Here is a 23,577-nt window from a genome sequence, read left to right on the forward strand (position 1 = left end):
TGGTCCAGGGTCAGCATGGGCAGCAGGTGAGCGTTGTCTTTAAGGATTTTATGTGCAGAGGTGAAGACTTTCCAATTAGACCGACTAAAATAGGGAACGATACCAATATTTAACGCGTTCAGGCGCGGATTAATGCCTAATGTTGTACGAGTAACATATTTGTTGTCCCGAAGGAATATTAAAGAAAATATTCTGATCAGCAGAATTCATGGTCAAAAAGGAACAAAAATCGTTTGGTAAAAATTAAACTGAAGAAGCTGCTTCAAGACGGGAAAACTATTTGTAGGAACGTTTAAAACATGACTGTTTCCAAGGTTTCACTTCGTTGAAGGGAACGATACAGCAATATCACAAATAATGGGGATGCCTTCCCTGGAGGAACAGCCGATAGAAAACTCAGCTGAGGCTAAATTGCAAAATTGGTTCGGGATTTTTTGTTCCTGTCTGTGCAGTGATACGACTGCAGGCCGATCAGATAAGGTAGGAGTGGGAGGAGTTGCAAGCACAGGAAGAGAGAGATAAGATTATGTTATCTTATACGATCTGTCACCAGCGGAATGGAGATTAAACAGACGAAGGCAAAGTGCCAACGCTCTTGAAATCAAAGAGACTGATGGAATAAGAAAAATATGACGATAACTTAAACACATTTATGAGACAGCACAGCAGGGAAGCAAAGCAATGACTGATCGGAGAGTACCGACTTGTACCTTGGTCGCAGTGAAATCAGGCAAGCACGACGTCTAGATAATAATATAATCGGGAGAATATGAAAGATTGAATTAGGACAATGGGTTTTGGAAAATTAATTTGGATAATCCGGAACACCTGAAAATGTTGAACAATTAATTAAGTTATCGTCGGAACGAGATCCGGAAGAAACTGAATGATTTACTGCCGTCGTCCGGATGTGTTTTTGGGATAATTTAGGCAGAACAGAGATAACAATGCATGATGTAGATTTGGAGTCCGAGCTCTGATAAAACAACATCCGATTCTGTTATATTCAGAAAGGTTATCAAAGGTACAGAGGGAGATTTACTATATGCTCCAAAATGAAATGTTAAATTGAGTTCTCGTGATTGGAGTACTCCTACTATAGCAGTGCAAACGCTGGATGAAACTCCAGTAATTTGTGTGGACTGCAGGAGGATGCATACCGTCACCAAGAAGGACTTGATTTCTATTCCAAGTTTGGAAGATTTAATCAAAAGACAGTTCAAATTATTCACAAAAATAAACTTGCTAAATGCCTATTGGCAAATACCTTGGATCAGGAGGGAATCATAATAAGAATAATAACCTTACTTGTAACAGTTATGAATATACTGTGAATCGTCCCTAGTCGCCACATTCCGGCGCCTGTTCGGCTAAGATTGTGCAATAATTGAACCCGCGCTACTCACCGTGTTCTGCATCACAAACCAGCTGTCTGGCCAACTGAGCTAAATTAGATCGCCTGAATCGTAACGACAAAATTAATTGACGCTATGAATTCAACATTTTTCCGATCGACATAAAGGCTGCACCTGCAACTGTTCAGAAACTCACGAATGGGTTTCTTCAAGGACTTAGTCACTGTGCAGAACACGTCGATGATTTAGTGGTGTCCAGTCAAATATTAGACGAACGTCTGTCCACTTAAAATAATTGAACATTTGAAAGTAGACAATCTTGTCATGAATATCGCAGACCATGTATTTGCTGAAACATAAATTTCATATCTGGCACATATTGTGGGATACTATCAACTGGCACCAAAGGATGCACAAATACAGACTATTTGGAATCTTCAGGAACCGATTACAGGAAAATTAATTTTAAGATTTCTGGCAATGAGCGGATTCTATGCCACATTGGTATCCTGGTCGCCACCATTCGTATAACATCGGAAGAAGAATAGTTATTTCAATTGGATGGATAACTGAAAAATGGTGTTTCCATATTTCAAAGCATTTTTTTAAGAGAACTCAATTATTTATTTTTTAAAGTGTAAATTTAGCATGGGAATCCACGTAACCTGCACGTTTTGGGTTGTGGGGCTGTAACACACGCAGACACAGGGAGAATGTGCAGACTTCTCACGGAGAGTGACCCAGCGCTGGGATTCGAAACCAGGACCTCAGCGCCGAAATCCCAATGCCAACAACTGCGCCACCGTGCTACGATCACACATTTCAAAGCTGTGTTAACAACACAACCAGTGATAGCGACAACTAGTTTAAATAGTCTATGCATGGGAGTGACACTTTTGTGGGAGCTGTGTTGCTACAAGAAGCGGAACATAGCATAGCGGAACATAACATGTGGGCTACTTTTCAAGGAAATTAAACCGTCGCCAACAAAGGTATTTCACCATTGAAAACGAGGGTTTTTGATTGGTATTGGCAAAACAACGTTTTGAAATTTGCATTGAGAGTAAACTCCCCTTATACGAACCATAAACTGCATCGAGAAAAATCGAGATCGGAACACCCCTTATTCCAATGGGGAATGTTGCCACAGCTATTTAAATAAAGGTTCATTCCTGGGACCGCGAGAGAGAACGCCATTGCGGCCGCTTTATCACGAGCATTGCATGTACATTGTATCCGCTATAAGTTAAACGTCAGTGCATGCTCTTAATTCTTTGTGATAGTCGATAATGTTGAGTGACTATGAAATGATTTAGAAATGAAAGGGACTTTCGAATTTAGACGATTTATTTTTCGTTAAAAGGACGTGTCAGGAATGTAGCAGAGTGACATGTTTAACAGTGAAATTGAGATAGAAATAAAATAACAACACAATTGAGCAGAAGCTTCGAGAAAGTAAGGTTTGGACGGCCAGATCAGAAATTTTCAGGATGTCTCAGAACGAGTAACGGGCATCCTGAAGAGGGAGGGCAAGCAGGCAGAGATCGTGGTATATATTGGTAGGAACGAAATAGGCAGTAAGGGGGATGAGGTCCTGCAGCAGTCGTTCAGGGAGCAAGGCAGAGCGTTAAAAGACAGTGCCTCTATGGGTGTAATCTCGGGATAACTCCCTGTGCACGTGCCAGTGAGGCTAGAATTAGGAAGATAGAACAGCTGAACACGTGGGTAAACAGCTTGTGGAGGAGGGAGGGTTTCAATTGTCTGGAGCACTGGGAGCTCTTCAGGGGCAGGTTTGACCTGTATAAGAAGGAACCAAGGAGGTTGATGTGCGACCTGATAGAGTTCTACAAAATTATAAGGGGCATAGATAGGTGGGTAGTCAGAGACTTTTTTTCCCAGGGTAGAGGGGTAAATTATTAGGGAGTATATGTTTAAGTTGCGAGGGGCAAGGTTCAGAGGAGATGTACGAGGAAAGTGATTTACACAGAAGGCAGTGGGTGCCTGGAACTCGCTGCTGGAGGAGCTGGTGGAAGCAGGGACGAGAGTGACGTTTCAGAGGCATCTTGACAAATACATGAATAGGATGGCAATGAGGGATATGGGCCACGGAAGGGTAGAAGATTTTTGTTTAGACGGGCATCATGGTCGCCGCAGGCTTGGATGGCCGAAGGGCCTGTTCCAGTGCTATACCTTTTTCTTTGTTCTTTGTTTACCAGTGGTCAGTTGGGCTATAAGGATGTTAACATCTAAAGGCAAGGAATTTGAACGAGGTAGACAGAATAATCTACAGGAGGGAATATCAAATGGATTGAACAGTATAACTGTTGAGTCACTGTGTGAAGAGGCATCCTGCTTTTTATACAAATGCCCGGCAGGCCAGTCACATGTACGATCCGAGCTACGGAGGCTCGTTATGCTGACATTTAAAGTTACAGTGGATTGCAGAGACCCCCTTTAGAAGACATAATTTTGTATCTTCGCTGATCCAGGAAGTTACTACTTTCCCCAATGTTGCTCACCCACGCGGTACTGTGGCAACAATGAACTGGACTTAACCTGTAGAGTTGCGACAATTGAATATCGTGCGTCACAAGTGATGCATCAGTCGATCTTAGTGAACATGAGAAATTTGGAGATCAAGAGGTACGTTCAGGTAAAGCAGTGATTAGCTAATGGTATACTTAAGTGTCATAGTCCACGTTAATCTTTTGTTGTGTGCTTTGTTTCTTCCAGTTTAAGAAATGTTCTTTATTAAGTGGAACCACAACGACTCAACTGGTTACTCACATGAATTTGTATGAATCTTCAAATATTTACAAACAAATATATGCTGCTCAGAACGAATGTTTCAAGTACTGCTTCGGGGTTTTGAATGACTGGGGCAGGTTGCATTCGACGCCTATTAATCATTTGGCAAGTGCATATTAATCCAAGCACCTGACTTCGATAATAAATCAATATCTTGTTTTGTTGAATATCTAGGCTTTCTTGCAAGTAATTTTTTTAGCAAGCTTGCGACTGGCTTCAAATTCCTTCTCACAATTTGCTTACAGAAAGACATGCTGCATTAGTATGATATGCTGTTTGCGACAAATGTGTAACGGTGGCACTTAAGCTAAGCATAATTAAATGTTAATTTGCATGTAAGAGAAAAATATTTTCCACCCGTGTCTGTCTTACCAAAGCCAACTGCAGTTTGGCAATGAAGAAGGAATAGAGGAGAATACAGCACAGGAACAGGTCCTCCGGCCCTGCAAGCCACTTCCTGTCATAATATCAAACTTTTCCAAAATCATTGTGCCGTATCCCTCGCTATCAATCCTATCCATATGTTTGTCAAGATGCCTTTTGAACGCCGTTAATGTATCTGCTTCCACATCCTCCCCTAGCAGCGCCTTCCAGCCACTCGTCACCCTTTTGCATAAGAAACTGCCTCGCATATCTCTTCTCATCTTTTTCCCACAGGCCTTAAATCTCTGCCCCCTTGGGACTGACACCTCCACCCTGGGACAGACGAATGCCGATCTACACTATCCATCACAGTCATAATCATGTACATTTCTATCAGTTCACAGGCAGAACCACCGTCTTTCAAATGAAAACAGTCCAAGTTTAATGAGCCTCTCCACAGAGCTGACACCTTCCTGACCAGGCAACATCATGGTGAACCTCCTCCGCACCACATCCAAAGCATTCAGATACTTCGGGAAGTGTTGTGACCAGCATTGCGTGCAATATTCCAAGTGCGGCCTAACCAAGGTTCAATACACCTGTAGCATGACGTGCCAGTTATAATACTCGATGCTACTTCTAATGAAGGCAAATATTCAGCATGGTTTCTTGACATCTTGTGTTATCACCTTCAAAGATCTGTGGACCTGCACGCCCGGATCTTTCTGAATTTCTATATTCCGAAGAGTTTTGCCATTCACGGTATAATTCCCCTCCATGTTGGTCCTACAAAAATGCATTACCTCAATTTTGACTGGATTAAACTCCATTTACAATTTCTCTGCCCAAGGCTCAAACCAATGTGACTTTTGAGATGTCACATCTCAAACTGATGTCCTTTTGTATCCTCTGACAATCCTCGAAACTATCTTCCACTCTTCAAACCTTGGTGTCAACCGGAGTATCTAATAATCAGACAAGCTACATTTTTACTGGAAATCATTTATGCATAATACAAACAACAGAGGCCCCAGTACAGATCCCTGTGGAACCCCACTAATCACAAAAAAAATCCCTTCTACTGCTACCCTTTGCTTATTGTGACCGAGCCAGATCTGTATCAATCTTACCACCCCACCTCTCATCCCGTGTGACTTCAACTTTTGTACCAGTTTGCCATAGAACATAGAACAGTACAGCACAGAACAGGCCCTTCGGCCCTCGATGTTGTGCCGAACAATGATCACCCTACTCAACCCCACGTATCCACCTATACCCGTAACCCAACAAATCCCCCCTCCTTAACCTTACTTTTAAGGACAGTACGGACAATTTAGCATGGCCAATCCACCTAACCCGCACATCTTTGGACTGTGGGAGGAAACCGGAGCACCCGGAGGAAACCCACGCACACACGGGGAGGACGTGCAGACTCCGCACAGACAGTGACCCAGCCGGGAACCGAACCTGGGACCCTGGAGCTGTGAAGCATTTATGCTAACCACCATGCTACCGTGCTGTCCCCAAATGCTGCCATGTTGCCACTTGTCAAAGGCTTTAATGAAGTCTATGGAACCAATATCCACCGCACACCCCTCATCAATCATCTTTGTCACCTCCTCAGAAAACTCGATCAAGTTAGTGAAGCACGACTTCTCCTTTGCAAAACCATGCCGTCTATCGCGAGTGAGCCATTTGTTTACAAATGTGAATAAATCCTGTCCAAGAGAATTATCTCTAATAATTTATGGGAAAAGCAGAATACATGCTAATATTTCCATACATAATATTGTTCTTGGTAAAATTTGAGGAATTATTTGAATGAATGACAAGAAATGTATCAAGGGTAATCTGTTGATGTTTTAAATTTACTTTTTGACGTAGCTTCTCCAACGTAATAACACAGAAATACCAGCAAATAATGGTGCACTAAGGCAGACGTGCATATGTTTACGCAGCGCGTAATTCCTGAACTGGTCGACAGTCTGTTGTCAGGGGCATATTGCTTGATGGACGACCACGTCACATCAAGCGTGTGTGACCAGGTATTTTTAGCGCACTTACAACCAGGCGTGTTGGACTGATTTGCCAGTTTATTCACTCAACGTGTTTGAGTGAATGCTTAATCTGAATGCATAATTCTTGGTATTCAAGTACTGAGCTTCTAGATCATAGGGAGCGACGTTGTCAATGGCGCCACAAGGCCTACCGTGTACTAAACGCAAGTCGAAGTTCATCAGGTGCGAGATCCAGAGGGAAGTAAGGGAAAGATCGATGCCTGCGGACACAATGAGGAGAAAAAACGAATTTGGCGGTCCAAATTGTTAACTGGGGCTCATGGAAAATGGGATGTGACACTCAGCAAGAATTACTGCCATTATTATTCTTACTGTTAACCATTTCGTCAAACGATTTGGACTGGAGATTCGACCGAAAATCATGACATTTTCGAGTAAAGATTGGAAAGACGCAAGAACAATGTCAATGTTTTGGAAGTCCAGAACCAGATGAATTAAAAATAATACTGTCTTGAATCGATATAATCATGTAATCAGGAAACATTTCTGTCCTTAAAATGTGGAATGAACAACAGCGTTTTCCTCACTGTTGCTTCACAGCGCCAGGGTCCCAGGTTCGATTCGCACTTGAATCATGCCTGTGGGGAGTCTGCGCGTTCTCCCCGTGTCTGTGGGTTTCCTCCCAGTGGTCCGTTGTCCTCCCAATATATCCGAAAGACTGGCTTGTTAGGTGATTGGACATTCTGAATTCTCCCTCGGTGTACCCGAACAGGCGCCAGAATGTGGCGACTGGTGGATTTTCACATTAACTTAATTACAGTATTAATTGAAGACGACATGTAAAAATACTAAAGATAATTTTTATGTGAAGTTGTTGAGGCATACGGGAACAGGTTCGTGTGAGAAATTCGCAGATCATGACTTGACTCAGGACCGAATACCAGGATCTGTTGAAAGGAGACCGTGTATGATGATGAAATGATTTAAGGAACATTATATGTTCCGTGCTATTGACTGACATTGCGAGTGCGGGGTGGGGTTGGGGGGGGGGGAGCTGGAGAGGGAGGGGAGGTGATGTGAAGTGAAAGGAGTGTAATGCCACCTCGACATTTAAAAAAATATAATGTTTCCGCATAATAATAATGAATAGAGGATAGCATGTGTACCGAGCAAAGGACAATTAAAGAAATGATAATGTCTCCTTAAACAGATCCTGTATTCAGTATATTCTTCTAGAAATATTTTTAGAAATCATCTCAGCACAGTGCAATCTGAAAATATTCCAGGCAGGTGTGAAAATGTATAGCGAAGCAGAGGAACATGAAATTCTGAGATACGTTTCAGGTTAATAATGACAATTCAGAAGTCGTTGAATTATAATTTCCTGAATTACTTTCGACGCGCAAATTTGATAAACATTTGGAAAATAAGGTGTAAAAACTATTGGAATGTATTACGTTGTTAAATCAAGAGTTTGTGGACAGGTTTTGGGATGTTTAGTTGCAGCAATGCTTTATTTTACGCAAAGAAAACAAACAAACTAATATACTAATTGTGAATAACGTTGTCGTCTAATCATTTAAAACTCTCAGTACTAGTAATTTTGAAATATATTTTTTTTAAAATTTAGAGTACCCAATTATTTTTTCCAATTAAGGGGCAATTTAGAGTGGCCAATCTACCTATCCTGCACATCTTTTGGGTTGTGGGGGTGAAACCCACGCAGACACGGGGAGAATGTGCAAACTCCTCACGGACAGTGACCCAGAGCCGGGATTCGAACCCGGGTTCTCAGCGCCGTAGGCAGCAATGCTAACCACTGTGCCACCGTGCTGCCCGTAATTTTGAAATATGATCTCTAGTTAACCCAATTGCTTTATTCGATTGGCCCTGTTTTTCAAAATGTTAACTTGTGTGATCGCTAATACAATCATGCAGCCATATATTTGGCAAATGTATTTTCTTGCTTTTTGCACAGCACCACGTATTTGATTGTTTCCTCCACGCAGCCACAAACTCTGACGAAATATCCGTGCATGTTTGATTTAAATCGCAGCAGCGGCTGACCTAAAAGATAAAGAAAAAGGTCCGTACATCAATGAAATGAAGTGCAATCTTTCGAATGATATTTGTAATTGAATTTCCCTTTATTCCATTTGTGCAGAACTGTTAAACATAGCACCTATTATTATTGCTCTTTACAATAAAAGTGAAGTATTGCCTAAATTTTAGTTCAGCACATATGCAGTTAATTAGAGAATCCGAGTAGATTTGCTACGTTTTGAATGGCAGGTGACAGCACGGTCAAGGAACGTTTAAATGCTTGGCAAGTGACTACAGATTACCCGGCAAACGCAATGTGCAGTTTATGCTTTCCAGTACGCAGTGACATTTCCCTATGCGCGTTGAGCCAGAAAGATTTGAACTGAAGCGATTCATTGAACCCCAATTGACGAGTTTCTTTTCTTTTTCAGAAATCGGCAGACTGAAAGATAGTTTGAAAAACGCAGGTGTTTTCGCTAAACAGCGGCTATTTTTCATACATTTATGTAACGGTTAAGTTTAAATCGTTGCATGATGTTAATAGATTGATGCTACCAGCTATAGTTATTTTATTTTAAAACTATTAGTATCCAGATTTTGAAACGAAATGTGCTTACCTTGTCTGATATCATTATTGAATTTGTAATGTATTTATGTGCTCCTTAAATGATTGACTTAGTTCGGCTCATGCAACTGGGGCCCATTGCACATAAGAGCCAGAACAGAGACGAACTTGTAAATCTTCGCTTCAGAAAACACCTCCCGCCGCACTGCACCTTCCTCACCCCCCGCCGCACCCCCGGGGCCCCACCAACAGGGCGGACTCACGCCACGACCGTACCAATCGAATAAACCGACGTTGGTAGTTTGAGGCGGAGCTGGAAGTCAGAAACCGATCCTGCGCTACCATGTTCCCATATTTCCAAGGCATCACTATTTTTTTGGTGATGCGCATTGTTTATCTTTATCTCTTTGTTCGATCCACGCGCACTTAGTCTTAAATGTTCACACGCTTATGACGTTCCTGCTGCTGTCTCATTTGAGCATTGTCACTGTCCAAAGTACTGCGTTCCTTTAAAACAAAGGTCTGGTTGTTCCGATCAGCGGCAAGGTGGTTGCATTTTAGCTGGCTGTTAAAACCTTACTCGACTTGACGATACTGCAGATTTCTTATGGGACTGCGACACGACAGAACCAAAAATGGGTTGCAGTGCATCCGCGGTAAGAACAATCGCCGCTGGGAATCGGGCAAAGGCGAGAATACCTCTTTTTGAGCTGTCGCATTAACGTAAATATTTGTAATACCAATTATTTTAATATATATATAACAGTAGAAGTGAATTGGACGATGGATCAATGGTTACATTGATAGTCGTTAATGAGTGCATGGCTTGGTTGGTAAGTGAGGTGGGTAGCTAGTGAAGGGAATTTGGGGTGAAGTGCTTAGATATGTGCGGTGAGTAGATAGTTGAGCTGCATGCGGTGTTTAGTTTGGTGAAGTGCTCAATTAGTTGTGTGGGTCGTTATCTTCTGATTGTGTAAGTATGGATTTCGCTGTGACCCTCAGGCCGAGCAGTGTTGTTCATTTGCAAAAGTATTCGGCTCCGTGATAGTCAAATATAACCAAACAACTGCGAATGCTGGAATTCTGAATCAAAACGGAACATTCTGGATCATCCCGGCAGGTCCGGTAGCATCTGTTGAGAGAAGTATAGGTGGATCATTTAGTTCAAAAATATGAACCCTGTTTCTCTCCACACGCCCTCCTGCACATGCAGCGTTTATCTAAACATTTTCTCGTTAATATACGGGGTGGTCATATGCATGGAGCAGAGTTTGGAAATAAAATGCATAGGTGCGTCTGGTAGGCGGTTTAGATGGCTCCGCGAGGAATATACGCCGCTCCTCAGGGGAGCTGGTGTTAGCCGACCGGGTTTCGGGATTGTGGGAACGTCCACAGTTCTTTTCGTCCTGCGTTCGTGTGCTTCGAGCTTGTCGTCTGCTTTAGTAAGGACGTTTGTAAGCTATTGTTCGAGTAACAGGCGATGTGGTGGGCGGGGTTACGTTATTGGTAGGTGGGTACCGGGGCCAGTGGTCGTTGGGTCTGCTCAGTAACACTAGTTGTATCATGAATCCCAGTATTTCAGTTGGTCACGGACCTAGGTGGTCCATCATTTGCGGAATTTCTGGAGTCTGCGGGTTTGCTACTGTGTGGTCCCGTTAGTTAGCAGTTCGGGATATTTTTCCGTGGTCAGGAGGGCGCTGGTATCTGTTTGGTGAAGAATTTAAATGGACACGAGTCGTTATCTATTTGCTGACATCTGGTTATGCTTTTATTTATTTCGCCAAGTATAGCCGAAGTATTCTGAACTATTTGGTGGGAGATGGGTGTGTAAAGGGTATGGTATTCCCCTCGTCCAGGATGTTGGTGGATAAGAGTTAGCGGTGGCGTAGTGAGATAGATTTTAATTGTATTATGATCAAGTTAGACCTATTGGTCCGGTGGTCAGTGGCTTTTCCCTGAACATGACTCAGTGCGGCCATCCGTCGGTTTTTGGAACTTGTCATGGATCGTCTGGTGGTCGGAGGAATCATTCAGGTAGCCACGAATTATAGAGGCGTGGGTTCTGGCCTTCTGCTAGAAAAGGTGTGACAACGTTTTAGTTGTCCCAGGTCGGAATGGTCATATCGTAGGTTGGTAATCTGTTGTCATGTTATTGCTGGGTGAGCAGGGAAGTATGTGCGCGAGCTTTGCTTTTTCAGGTCAAAGTCGTGAATCGGGTAGGCAGAGTAGTCAGGTCATGTTCAAATAACATTCGGATCGTCAGTGCATCGTGACATTATTTTAAGGGTGGAACTCATGCAATTTGGGGTAGTCTGGTCGTTGCGTGGTAGTCGGCTAACGAAGGAGTCATGGTTGAATCAGTTTTGATGTTCAGTTTTGTTGTGCAACCATTAGAACAGGTAATATAACTGCCGAACATTTCCTGGGTAAGTATTCCGGTAAGTGCTACAGCTTTAGTCCAAGTCTATCACCTTAGCTCAGACTCGATTGAACCTCCGGCGATAAAAGACTGTTCAGAATCGTTCCATCAGAACTCGAACATTTCCAGGCATTTTCCATTTTCATCTAGATTCAGGAGTACCGCAGGTTCTGACACGCATTTTTTAATGTTTCTTATATTTCCGAAGAACTGAAAATGAGAATATATTTGCCATTAAAAAAACTAAACAGATATCCATTTGTCATTTAAAAAGTACTTTTATCATGCATTTATAATTTTAAAACTTTTCATGTCAAGATATCAAATGCGCAAGGTGAACAATACACACCCACCCAACATCGAAACCCAGTTAACATGGGTTACATGAACAACTCCCCAATCCCAATATTCCACGAACCTTCCCCACCGCACCCAACCACAGTTATATATTTCCACTAGTTTAGGTTACCTAACTGCGGAATCTCATTCAGTAGTTTATTTTTCTTCTTGTTTCCAAAGGCTGCATCTGAGGTCGGCGCCTCGTCAAGGTGCAGAGAATACAGATAATAGTGCACTCCATGATTCATTGATAGTCTCTTGTTCCCATCTGCCTGGCCCTGCCTCGCCCCAGTCTCTGTGGATTGATGGTGGTTTAAGAATGAGGGATCGAGTCGCCTTACTAGGTGCTCGATTAACACTGAGACACTGATCCAGTCCCATACTTTTCTAGTGACGGTGTTCGTATTGGCTATCGTAACCAGCAACATCGTTGTTATGATCTGACCTCTTTCTTTTCGTCCCTTGTTATAACAATACAAGCTTTTGCTCCTCCCTCTTTCGAAACAGCCACCGTGTGAATTTCCGATTGCTATTTTCCCTTGGCCGCTATTCTTTCTATGTCTCTGCCATGTCAATATTCCCGGTCAAACAAAGCACAAATGCAAGGAACTCCCTCCCTGTTTTCAATCCACTTACCTCACCCAGTATTCTGCCTGATGGTGGCCTCGGTTATTGGCGTTCTCCTCAACTTCGGCCTTGGAGATTTAACCTCTAATTGTGCAAACAATATCGAATTAATATCTCTCTGAAAGAACGTATGTTTTTCCGTATGAGTGGATACAGGCCTACGTCTCCAAATACCTATATGTGCACGAAAGTGATACATCACATACAGCATGAACTGCTATGGTTGTTACAATTCTCAAAAATCACTGCAATAACTGCAATAACAAATGTGTACTGAGACGTTTAGTAATATGTCAGCTGAGTACCACGGAACAAAAAACGTGTCAGAACGTGTAGAGATCAGCTTTTCAACCTTAGAACAAGCGTACTTCAAACATACTTTATCTTTTACCGCAACGCAGGACAAAATTGGTGATAAAACAGAGGTACGAATTGAAGAAAATTAGCACATGAAAATGTAGTCCATTCAAAGAAACTTTGAATAGGGTATATTTGCGCTGTGGGTAAAAGCACGATAAATGAGTTTATTTGACGCACATTACCCAACATTGCATTCAATCTGATGAATAAGGTCAATATAATGAACGTACAATATACAACGTACTAAATAATGTATCCAACAGGGAACCATAGGAGGGCAGAATTTTATTAAAATATCCAGACCAGAAGCTAAGTCTTGTTTCCCGTGGGTGCAAAGACCGGCGGGATTAAACCGTCTGAGGCAAGAAGTACGTGAAATTACATGCATGACACGTGCCCATAACGATCCATCACGTGCAAATTAGAAGGAACGCTCCATTAACTGTGACTAGTTATGCGACAACTTTTCACGTAATCTCCGGTTTTGCAGTAATATTTTTGATTACGAACGACCTAATGGCGTTCGTTCGAATCGAGCTTAACGGATGCCAGGATTCGGTGCGGCTGAGGGAGAGCTGGAAAAAGAAATTAATAAAAACAGGCTGTGAGAGAAAGGGTTGACATCACTACCAGGAGAAGCAGATTGACAAATTCAAGTGTGATGCTGAGTTAGAAACTGTATTCAAATAAATCCAACGTTTATAATCCACATTGGAAATCAATCGTTTATCATTCTGATTTCATAAAGCAGGATAAACAGCAAACCGCAGTCACATGTCCACGCAGATTGCAAACTAGGGAGCTTAACAAACAGAATGTCATTCATATTTTGATTACATTTGCATATTCGAAATTAGATGAAGGTGGTTCCAGTTAAATATAATATAAAATCGTAAGGCAAATTTTGAAACACATTACAAATCCTCTTAATCAAAATGAATAATTTTCAAATCGCTCAACTATAGAAATAAGCGTCAAGGCAATCTAAGTTGATGAGCAGCATCTTGAAAGCTTTGTAAAACCATTTTTTACACTTCATTCAACTTGTTTCTTTCTGAGCAAGAGGAAAAAGTGGATGTTCTTTTCAACATTCGGTTTTCAAATCTTTCATTCTGTATATCGTTCGACATTCGTTTCCACATCACTGAATATGAATAAAGCCTATACAGGAATGTTCTTGTACATACTGAGAAAAATCTAATCCAACACAATCCAACTCGATATGTAAGGACAATTCGCGCGAATATGCAAGCTCAATAATTGCGTCCAAATTTATACCAAATCAATGAAGGTGGACAGTTTCAGATCCATGGCTTGATAGGGATTGCATAACCCATTGTTTACTCAAAGTTCAAAGGGAATGGGAGGTTATGGGGAGAAGACAGGAGAATGGGGACGAGAAAAAAATTTAGCCATGGTTGAATGGCGAAGCAGACACGAGGGGCCGAGTGTCCGAATTCTGTTCCTATGTCTTATGTTCTTAAAGTTAATTTCCGCTATCTCAACCTCAGTGAATAGATACATTCAACAGTTATGACCGATTATAAATCCGGCGAATCAGACCCGGTAAAATCTGAATTTCTACAGATTGTCCCATCGTCTCTGGACTATATGGAGGTAATTGGGGGAAGCCAGCTCTTATTTTACCGAACTTTAAAGAGCGATGTGCGCATTTAATGAATCCTTAATTTTAATGAGAGCAAAGCGATGGAAACGTATAGCTTCAATCACGATTCAGGTTACTTTACGGTGAGATTAGATAATTAAGCTTTTGGAGAATAATAATATAATACGTTTTTGTTGTGTATTTCTCTGGATCTGTGTTTGTCTTGGAGTTGCAACAATCACCGACTTGTTTCTTTGATTGCAGAGTGATGGGAATATATCGGTTCATGGAATGGGGGAATTAATACACAAATAATAACTAACTTCAACACATAAACGAAGTGTAAAGGGAACCACTTTTGGGCAACCATCCATTCCATTCATGTCAGTTTAAAGAGAGGTATAAAAAGGCAGTTGAATACATTTTGTTTCCTTGATCGGTTATTAAAAATGCAAATATGCACATAGAATTTAAGCCAAAACACACTGAAAGTTAAGACCAAGTAAAACAAGTTAAAATAGTGCAAAAACATAATATTCTACGCAAAATATCAGGAGAATGGAACTTTTGTGAAGAATTTAGTTAAATGCACTGTGAAACTTGCCAGTTAGTTTTGTTGTTCTTTGATAAAGCTGTTTGGTAAAAAAACAATTCTCAGAAAAGTTATACTGGATGGAAATTAGTGTTTCATCTTTTTGAGCGACTTTCCTTCCATTGCTAACAGTTAAATTCACACCAATAAACGAGGTATTTAAATGCCGAAACTTTCCAAAACACAGCTCCATCGCACAAAATGAGGCGGCTGCATAGGTACAATGGGACATAATGCTACATGGTGCATTGAATTGATGTCAAACGAGAAGAATATTTGGGAAGTGTCGAATTAACCCTCAATTTGTGGTTAAATATTTATTGAGCATCAATACAAGTTTTGTTTACTCATAATGTGGCTGCGTCTTTCCATTTGTGAAAAAAGACACGGGGAGTGATTCGAAATATAGAGCCCATGGCTCGGCTACCCAAAATACATGCATTACGGCTTTAATAGAAACTAGAGAGAAAAGAGGTGCGGCATAAGCATAACGGTAGATTTTACATTACGACCTATAATATCAAATCAAAGCCGTTTTTGTGCTCTCTACGATTTTTTCTTTTGCTTTTGAAGTCAATATAAATGTTTTAAACGTTGTTTTCAGTATGGATATCGAGAGCTTAGCAGTGAGTTTCAGCTCATGAAAAAAAAGCGAATCATCTTACATTCCGGAAAATACTATTTTAAGGAACATGCTGGACAGATCGAAGCGTGAAAAATGGAGTTTCAAGCGAAAGCAAATCTATTTATGTCGTGTAAACATCAATCTTCCCACCAAGGTGTACCTTTGACATTGGTAACCTGATACGTCTGATGTTAGACGAGATGTCACGCTTCTCTCATTTAATATTTCGGAATGTTAGTTACATTGGCACGCTAAAACCTACCTCAATGTTCGGACTGAGAGCATTTAATGAAATGAAGCTAGTGAATCTACGCTTTAGACAGATTGCAGTTGACAAATTAAGCAAAGAGATTAATTCTCTGTTTTATGGAAACGTAGGAAAGAGCACATTCGCAGCGGCTATGGGCGTTGCTGGTGATTTTTAAAAATAAAGCACGTCGTGGAGTGCAAGAGCAAATGGGTGTCCATATATTCATCCTGAATAACCGTCAAGAGCCTTATGCGACTCAAAAATGAAGCACTTTGTCATGAAACAATCGTAGAAGTCACATTGCACTTCTGGTTTTGTGCAGTTATTTTTCTTAAATCTTCATGGTCGTGGTTTCCGAACTGTTGTTTTCGGGACGTGGTTTGCATTTATACATCTTGGATTAACTGTCGCATTTTCATTTACATCCCTTGCCTTCCAATAGATAAATTGTATCAAAGTTATAGAGGTATAGTTTATATTTTTATTTTATAATTAATCAATGAAATATTTAACACATTAAATTATATTAATTGATTGTACTCTCCCGTATCATTTATACACCATGCCGGACTTACTTTAATCTAAGGTTTCGCAATGTTGATAAAATATTATAATTTTTATACACCCAAGTTTGTGAATTAGCCACTTTTCCTCCAGCACAATGCATCAGAGGTTTAAAAAAAAAACACCAGCTTCGAATCGGACATGACACAAAGTAACGGTATTTTTTCTGACTTAAAGTTCCTGACATAAAAGCATTAGCTATGAGGGGCGGTTGAATAAACTCGGTTTGTTCTCACTGGAGGTTGAGGGGCGACCTGACAGAGGTCAACAACATTATGAGGGGCTGAGACAGAGTGGATAGTCAGAAGCTTTTCCCCAAGGTCGAGGAGTCAATTACTAGGGGGCGTGGGTTTAAGGTACAAGGAGATGTACGAGGCAAGTTTTGTACACAGCGGGCAGTGGGTGCCTGGACGTCGCTGCCAGAGGAGGTGGTGGAAGCAGGGACGATAGTGGCATTTAAGTGTCATCTTGACAAATAAATGAATAGTATGGGAATAGAGGGTTACGGACCCAGGAAGTGTAGCAGATTTAAGTTTAGACGGGCAACATGTTCAGCACGGGCTGTGAGGGCCGAAGGGCCTGTTCCTGTGCTGTACTTTTCTTTGCTTTTATTCTTTGTTCTCCAACCCGTTCAATATCACTCCCTCTTAATCTGCATTGATTGTGATATTGACTGTCATCTTACTCTGCAATTGGGCCGTATGTTACATGGTATGGTGTCAGAAGTGGTTTATTCGCAGATGATTAAACAATATTCAGCAACTTTCAGACCTCTCAGATGCTGAAGCAGTTGATGTCCAATACAGCAAGACCTTGGTATTATCCAGACTCGGGATTTCAAGTGACAAGCAATGAACATAGTCAGCAGAAGACAAAATATACATCGCCACTTGAAATTAAATGCATTGCCATCGATTCCAACATTAAATTACTGGATGCAACAATTCGCGTGAAATTGAATTGAATTTGTCATAAATACTGTGCTCACAAGGGCAGGTCAGAGGCTGCAAATTATGAGGCAACTAACTCACCTCCTTACTTCCTAAAGTCTGTACACAAGCAACAAGTCTCTGTGAACATTTCCTTTATGAGTGCAGCTGCAACAACACCCAAGACGCTTGTCATCATCCACGGCCAATAAATCTGCTTAACTGCTATACTTTTCACAAATCATCAGTGCCTCCACCATCGTGCACATTGAGAGTATTGTGAACCACTTGCATGATGCAATGTAGGAACTCGCCAAGTGTCCTTAGACAGCAACTTCCATACTCACAACTGCGACCACTGCACGATGGAGAAGCGCAGCGGAAACATGGGAATAGAACGATCTGAGAGATTGCCTCCACCTCCCTCACCATCATGACTTGGAAATATATAGCCGTTCCACTACTGTGGCTAGATCAAAAGCCTGGAACTTCCAAGAAAAGAACACAGTGAGTGTTCCTGCACAACGTGGATTGCTGCAATTCCAGAAAGCAGCTCACCTGCATTTGCTCAGGGGACACTCTGGATAGAGTTAATGCTGCCCCAGCCAGCGAAACCGACATCCCTGGTAGGAAATAAATCCTAAGGTCTGCTTATCAGATACATACTTTAATAAAGATGTATAATGAAACGACGTTTGTGTGGATAGCGAATATTTAAATGCCTTGTGACAATATGCACAAATGCTTTGTCATTGGGATCTCTCATTATTTTGGCAAACGCAACAAAGAAGCAAAATCTTCAGCTTGTGCACATTGCGTTATTTTATCACTCCAAGAGAAAGCAAGACACTCTCTCAAAAAGATAGCCAATAAATATGAAATAAATGGAGTATTTAATGAAGGTCGGAGTGCCTTCCCTCCTTTATCACCTGAACTCTGAGAACCTTCAATTTCTGAAATTAATTTCTACACAGTTGATTGTTCAGAATTAGTCGTTAGCCATTTTGCGACAAAAAATATGGAAATATCAAAATGGCTAATGACAAATTCATGTACGATCAATTGTGTAGAAATTGATGGTACAGGCTTTCATTCAGCACCCTGTTATTTTTTGATATAAAGCTCTATTTTAAAGCATTATTTCAGCAAACTTCGGATTCTGATCAGCATGAAGCTTACATAAGTTCGTGCAAAATTCATACAAACTCTTTGCACGACAACTCGGTTAATTGTATAAAGGCAAGTTTCAATCAAATACTTATTTTCGGAATAGTTGGGGATATATATGTCTGTAGTGGGAGAATGCCAAACAATTATTGCAACTGCAAGCGACATAACCTCATTTATGGTGTCTGAGCGCAGAGATCACTGGGGACAATTTTCAGGGAATTAATGTTGTTGTTGTTATGAGTTGATTCATAACATCTTAGAATCAGTGCCAGCATGTGTAACGACATCAATGTGCCTAAACAGTGACTGGTGAAATTATTATTCTTTTCTACATTCACATATATTAATTTTCCATTTCCATTTTCTAAAAAATGTACAATTGAAAAACCGTCTTAAATCAACACACTTCATGCGTTGTGACCCAGAAAGAATGTTTATTTCACTGACAGTTCCGAAACTATGACACAAGCATAGGAAAGAAACTTTGTTGCATTTCCAAATCGACACGTGCAGAGAACCTGAAGGTTTGTTCGTTCGCAAATCTCTCTGCCGACCTTTCCCTTTCATCTTCTAAAGACCGTAAATATGGAATACATTGTCGCTGAAACCGCTTGGAGATTTGACAGTTAATTTTGTACAATTGCATTTTTACATGAGTTAATACGTAGCGCGATGCATGTTTGTCCGTACGTATTTCATGATTGTGTCAATATTCTTGAATGTCGCATAATCGATATCATCAAGAGAAGTCGGAGCATTCTGTAAAGTTTCTGCCTCCTGGGCAGCTGATGTGATAAAATAATTAAGGAATGAGGCAATTGATTCTGGGTTCCAGGGTGTCCACTCTATGATATGCTGTGTATGACATGGAAGTGCATGGTTTGTCCTGTAAACTTTAATTTCTAGGTTAGTCTGGGATGCTAATAGTTAGGTATCCAACCTATTTTATTGTAGATAATCATGGCCTCATATCATGTCCCTTAACTCTAAAATCGTATGTTGTTCAGCAGGCATGCTTGGTTGTTATGGGTATCTCGCTCGGCGTGATTTCACCGTGCACCAGTATCATTGAAATATTTTTTGAAGATGTTTTTATTCGAGTTTTTCATTTAACACAATACAAAAGAAACATACTTGTACAAATCAAGAACAATTTACAAAAACTAAGCATTAGAAATAATCCCCAAAGCCCAATCCGCCATACCCCAGTGTCCCCGTTTGCATTATATCCAATGCTTTCTTTATTGGTTTTTCATGATAATACATAGCAGGGTCCTATAATAACACATATTGCACAGTGATAAATTGATTTTAGTCGGCTGTTAGTTTTTGCAGACTCCTAGCCTGCACCCTCCCCGACTCAAACAGGGTGCAAACGGCGTATATGCCTCCCTATTTTCCTCCTCCACTCTCGTTATCCTTGTGGTATCTACGTGCCCACCCTCCCCTTTGCTCTGTTGGCTGCTGGCTACAACTTGGTCCTGAAACAGGTTGGTGAATGGCGCAGACATCTTGTGGAAGACTGCTTCCGAATTGCGGATTGTGAATTAGAACATAGAACATTACAGTGCAGTAAAGGCCCTTCGGTCCTCGATGTTGCGCTGTCCTGTGAAACCCCTCTAAAGTCCCTCTACACTATTCCCTTATCGTCCATATGCTTATCCAATGACCATTTGAATGCGTTTAGTGTTGGCGAGTCCACTACTGTTGCAGGCAGGACATTCCACGCCCTCACTACTCCATGAGTAAAGAATCTACCTCTGAGATCTGTCCTATATCTATGTCCCCTCAATTTAAAGCTATGGACCTTCGTACTGGACATTACCATGCGAGGAAAAAGGCTCCCAATGTCCACCCTATCTAATCCTCTGATCATCTGGTATGCCTCAATTAAGTGACCTGTTAACCATCTCCTCTCTAACGAAAACAGCCTCAATTCCTTCAGCCTTTCTTCATAAGATCTTCCCTCCATACCAGGCAACACCCTTGTAAACCTCCTCTGTACCCTTTCCAATGCTTCCACATCCTTTCTATAATATGGCGACAAGAACTGCACGCAATACAACAAATGCACCGCACCAGAGTTTTGTACAACTGCAACATGACCTCACGGCTCTTAAACTCAATTCCTCTACCAAAAAAAGCTAACACACCGTACGACGTCTTAACAACCCTCTCAACCTGGATGGCAAGTTTCGGGGATCTATGGACATGGACACCGAGATCTCTCTGCTCGTCCAGTCTCCCAAGAGTCTTACCATTAGCCCAGTACTCTGTCTTGTTATTCCTTCCAAAATGAATCACCTTTCACTTTTCTGCATTAAACTCCATTTGCCACCTGTCAGTCCAGCTCTGCAGCTTATCTATTTCTCTCTGTAACTTATAACATCCTTCTGCACTGTCCTCAACTCCACCGACTTTAGTGTCATCTGCAAATTTACTCAGCCATCCTTCTACGCCCTCCTCCTGGTCATTTATCAAAATTAAAAACTGCAGCGGCCCCAAAACAGGTCTATGTGGTACACCACTAGTAACTGGACACCAGTCAGAACATGTACCATCAACCACCACCCTTTGTGTTCTATCAGCTAGTCAATTTCTGATCCAAACTGCTAAATCACCCTGAATCCCATGCCTCTGTATTTTCTGCAATAGCCTACCGTGGGGAACCTTATCAAACACTTTACTGAAATCCGTACACACCACATCAATAGCTTTACCCTCATCCACCTGTTTGGTCACTTTCTCCAAGAACTCAATGAGGTTTGTGAGGCACCCCCTATCGTTCACAAAACCATGTTGACTATCTCTAATCAAATTATTCCTTTCCAGGTGATTATACATCCTATCTCTTATAAACATTTCCAAGACTTTTCCCACAACAGAAATAAGCATTGGTCTATAGTTAACGGGGTTATCTCTACCTCCCTTCTTGAACAGGTGGACAACATTTGCTCTCCTCCAGTCTACTGGCGGTATTTCAGTCGACAAAGATGACTTAAAGGTCAGGGCCAAAGGCTCAGCAATCTCCTCCCTAGCTTACCAGAGAATCCTAGGATTAATCCCATCCGGCCCAGGGGATTTACCTATTTTCACACTTTGCAGAACCGCCTACACCTCCTCCTTATCAACATCAAGCTCTTCTAGTCTAGTAGCCTGTATCTCAGTTTTCTCCTCGACAACTTTGTCTTTTTCCTGTGTGAAAACAGATGGAAAATGTTCATTTACCACCTCTCCTATCTCCTCGGACTCCACGCACAAGTTCCCACTACTGTCCTTGACTGGCCCTACTCTTACCTTAGTCATTCTTTTATTCCTGACGTACCTATAGAAAGCTTTAGGGTTATCCTTGATCCTACCTGCCAATAACTTCTCATGTCCTCGCCTGGCTCTTCTTAGCTCTCTCTTTGGAGCCTTCATCGCTAACTTGTAACTCTCAACCGCCCTAACCGAACCATCACGTCTCATGTTTACATAAGCCTCCTTATTCCAGTTGAAGTGTTTCAACTGCTTTAGTAAACCATGGTTCCCTCGCACGACCACTTCCTCCCTGCCTAACAGGTACATACTTATCAAGGGCATGCTCCACATTTCCATTGTGCCCATCCCCTGCAGTTTTCCTCTCCAGCCAATGCATCCTAAGTCTTGCCTCATCGCATCATTATTGCCTTTCCCCCAGATATGACTCTTGCCTTCCGGCATATACCTATCACTTTCCATGCTAAAACAAACGTAATCGAATTGTGGTCGCTATCACCAAAGTGCTCACCCACCTCCACATTTGACACCTGTCCCGGTTCATTACCCAGTACCAAATCCAATACGGCCTCGCCTCTCGTTCGTCTATCTACATACTGCAGCAGGAAACCCTACTGCACACATTGGACAAAAACGCACCCATCTAAAGCACTCGAACTATAGGGTTTCCAGTCAATATTTGGAAAGTTAAAGTCCCTCATAACAACTACCCTGTTACTTTCGCTCCTATCCGGAATCATCATTACAATCCTTTCCTCTACATCTCTGGAACTTTTCGGAGGCTTATAGTAAACCCCTAACCTCTCCTTTCCTGCTTCTTAACTCAGCTCAATCTACCTCAGTATTCGAGTCCTCAGCAAATGTCGTCTCAGCCACCGTGCTTGACTAACAATGCCACCCCTCCCCCTCTCTTACCACCTTCCCTGGGCTTACTGAAATATCAAAACCGCGGCACCTGCAAAAACCATTCCTCGCCCTGCTCTCTCCATGTATCCGAAATGGCCACAACATCGAAGTCCAAGGTACCAACCCATGCCGCAATTTCAACCACCTTATTCTGGATGCTCCTGGCATTGAAGTAGACACACTTTAAACCACCTTCCTTTCTGCCGGTACACTCCTGCAACTTTGAAACAGAACTCATGACCTCACTACTATCAGCTTTTTGTGTACTGGAGCTACATTTCAGGTTCGCAATCCCCTGCTGAACTAGTTTAAACCCTCCCGAAGAGCATTAGCAAACCTCCCCCCCCCCCCACCCCAGGATATTTGTACTCCTCTGGTCCAGGTGTAGACAATCCCGTTTGTAGAGGTCCCACCTACCCCAGAATGAGCCCCAATTGTCCAGGAATCGTAAACCCTCCCTCCCGCACATCCCGACAGCCACGTGTTCAACTGCTCTCTCTCCCTATTCCTCGACTCGCTAGCACGTGGCACGGATAACAACCCAGAGCTAATAACTCTGTTTTTGCTGGATCTACGTTTCCACGCTAGCTTACTGAATTCCTGCCTTGTATCCCTATCCCCTTTCCTACCTATGTCATTGGTATCTATGTGGACCACGACTTGGGGCTTTAGTAAACCATGGTTTGGGTCATCTCTTTCATTATCTCTTGAACGAGAAGTTCCGACAGTTGGGTCAGTCACTCTGCAGCTTCGGATGTTGCTGCTGATCGCCAGGTGAGC

General features: G+C 41.9%; 1 protein-coding gene across 1 annotated transcript in view; it reads left to right on the forward strand.

Moving 5' to 3' along the window:
* The window catches only part of LOC119976524 (golgin subfamily A member 4-like), a 1,176,663-nt gene that overhangs the window by 656,465 nt on the left and 496,621 nt on the right, over positions 1 to 23,577 (forward strand). Inside the window, exons 93-95 of the mRNA XM_038817077.1 lie at positions 8,601 to 8,630; positions 9,019 to 9,054; positions 16,413 to 16,436. Of these exons, the coding sequence (XP_038673005.1) occupies positions 8,601 to 8,630; positions 9,019 to 9,054; positions 16,413 to 16,436 (90 nt within the window). The remainder of the gene's footprint in view (positions 1 to 8,600; positions 8,631 to 9,018; positions 9,055 to 16,412; positions 16,437 to 23,577) is intronic.

This window comes from Scyliorhinus canicula, chromosome 13, assembly GCF_902713615.1.
Source record: "Scyliorhinus canicula chromosome 13, sScyCan1.1, whole genome shotgun sequence".
Classification (NCBI taxonomy): domain Eukaryota; kingdom Metazoa; phylum Chordata; class Chondrichthyes; order Carcharhiniformes; family Scyliorhinidae; genus Scyliorhinus; species Scyliorhinus canicula.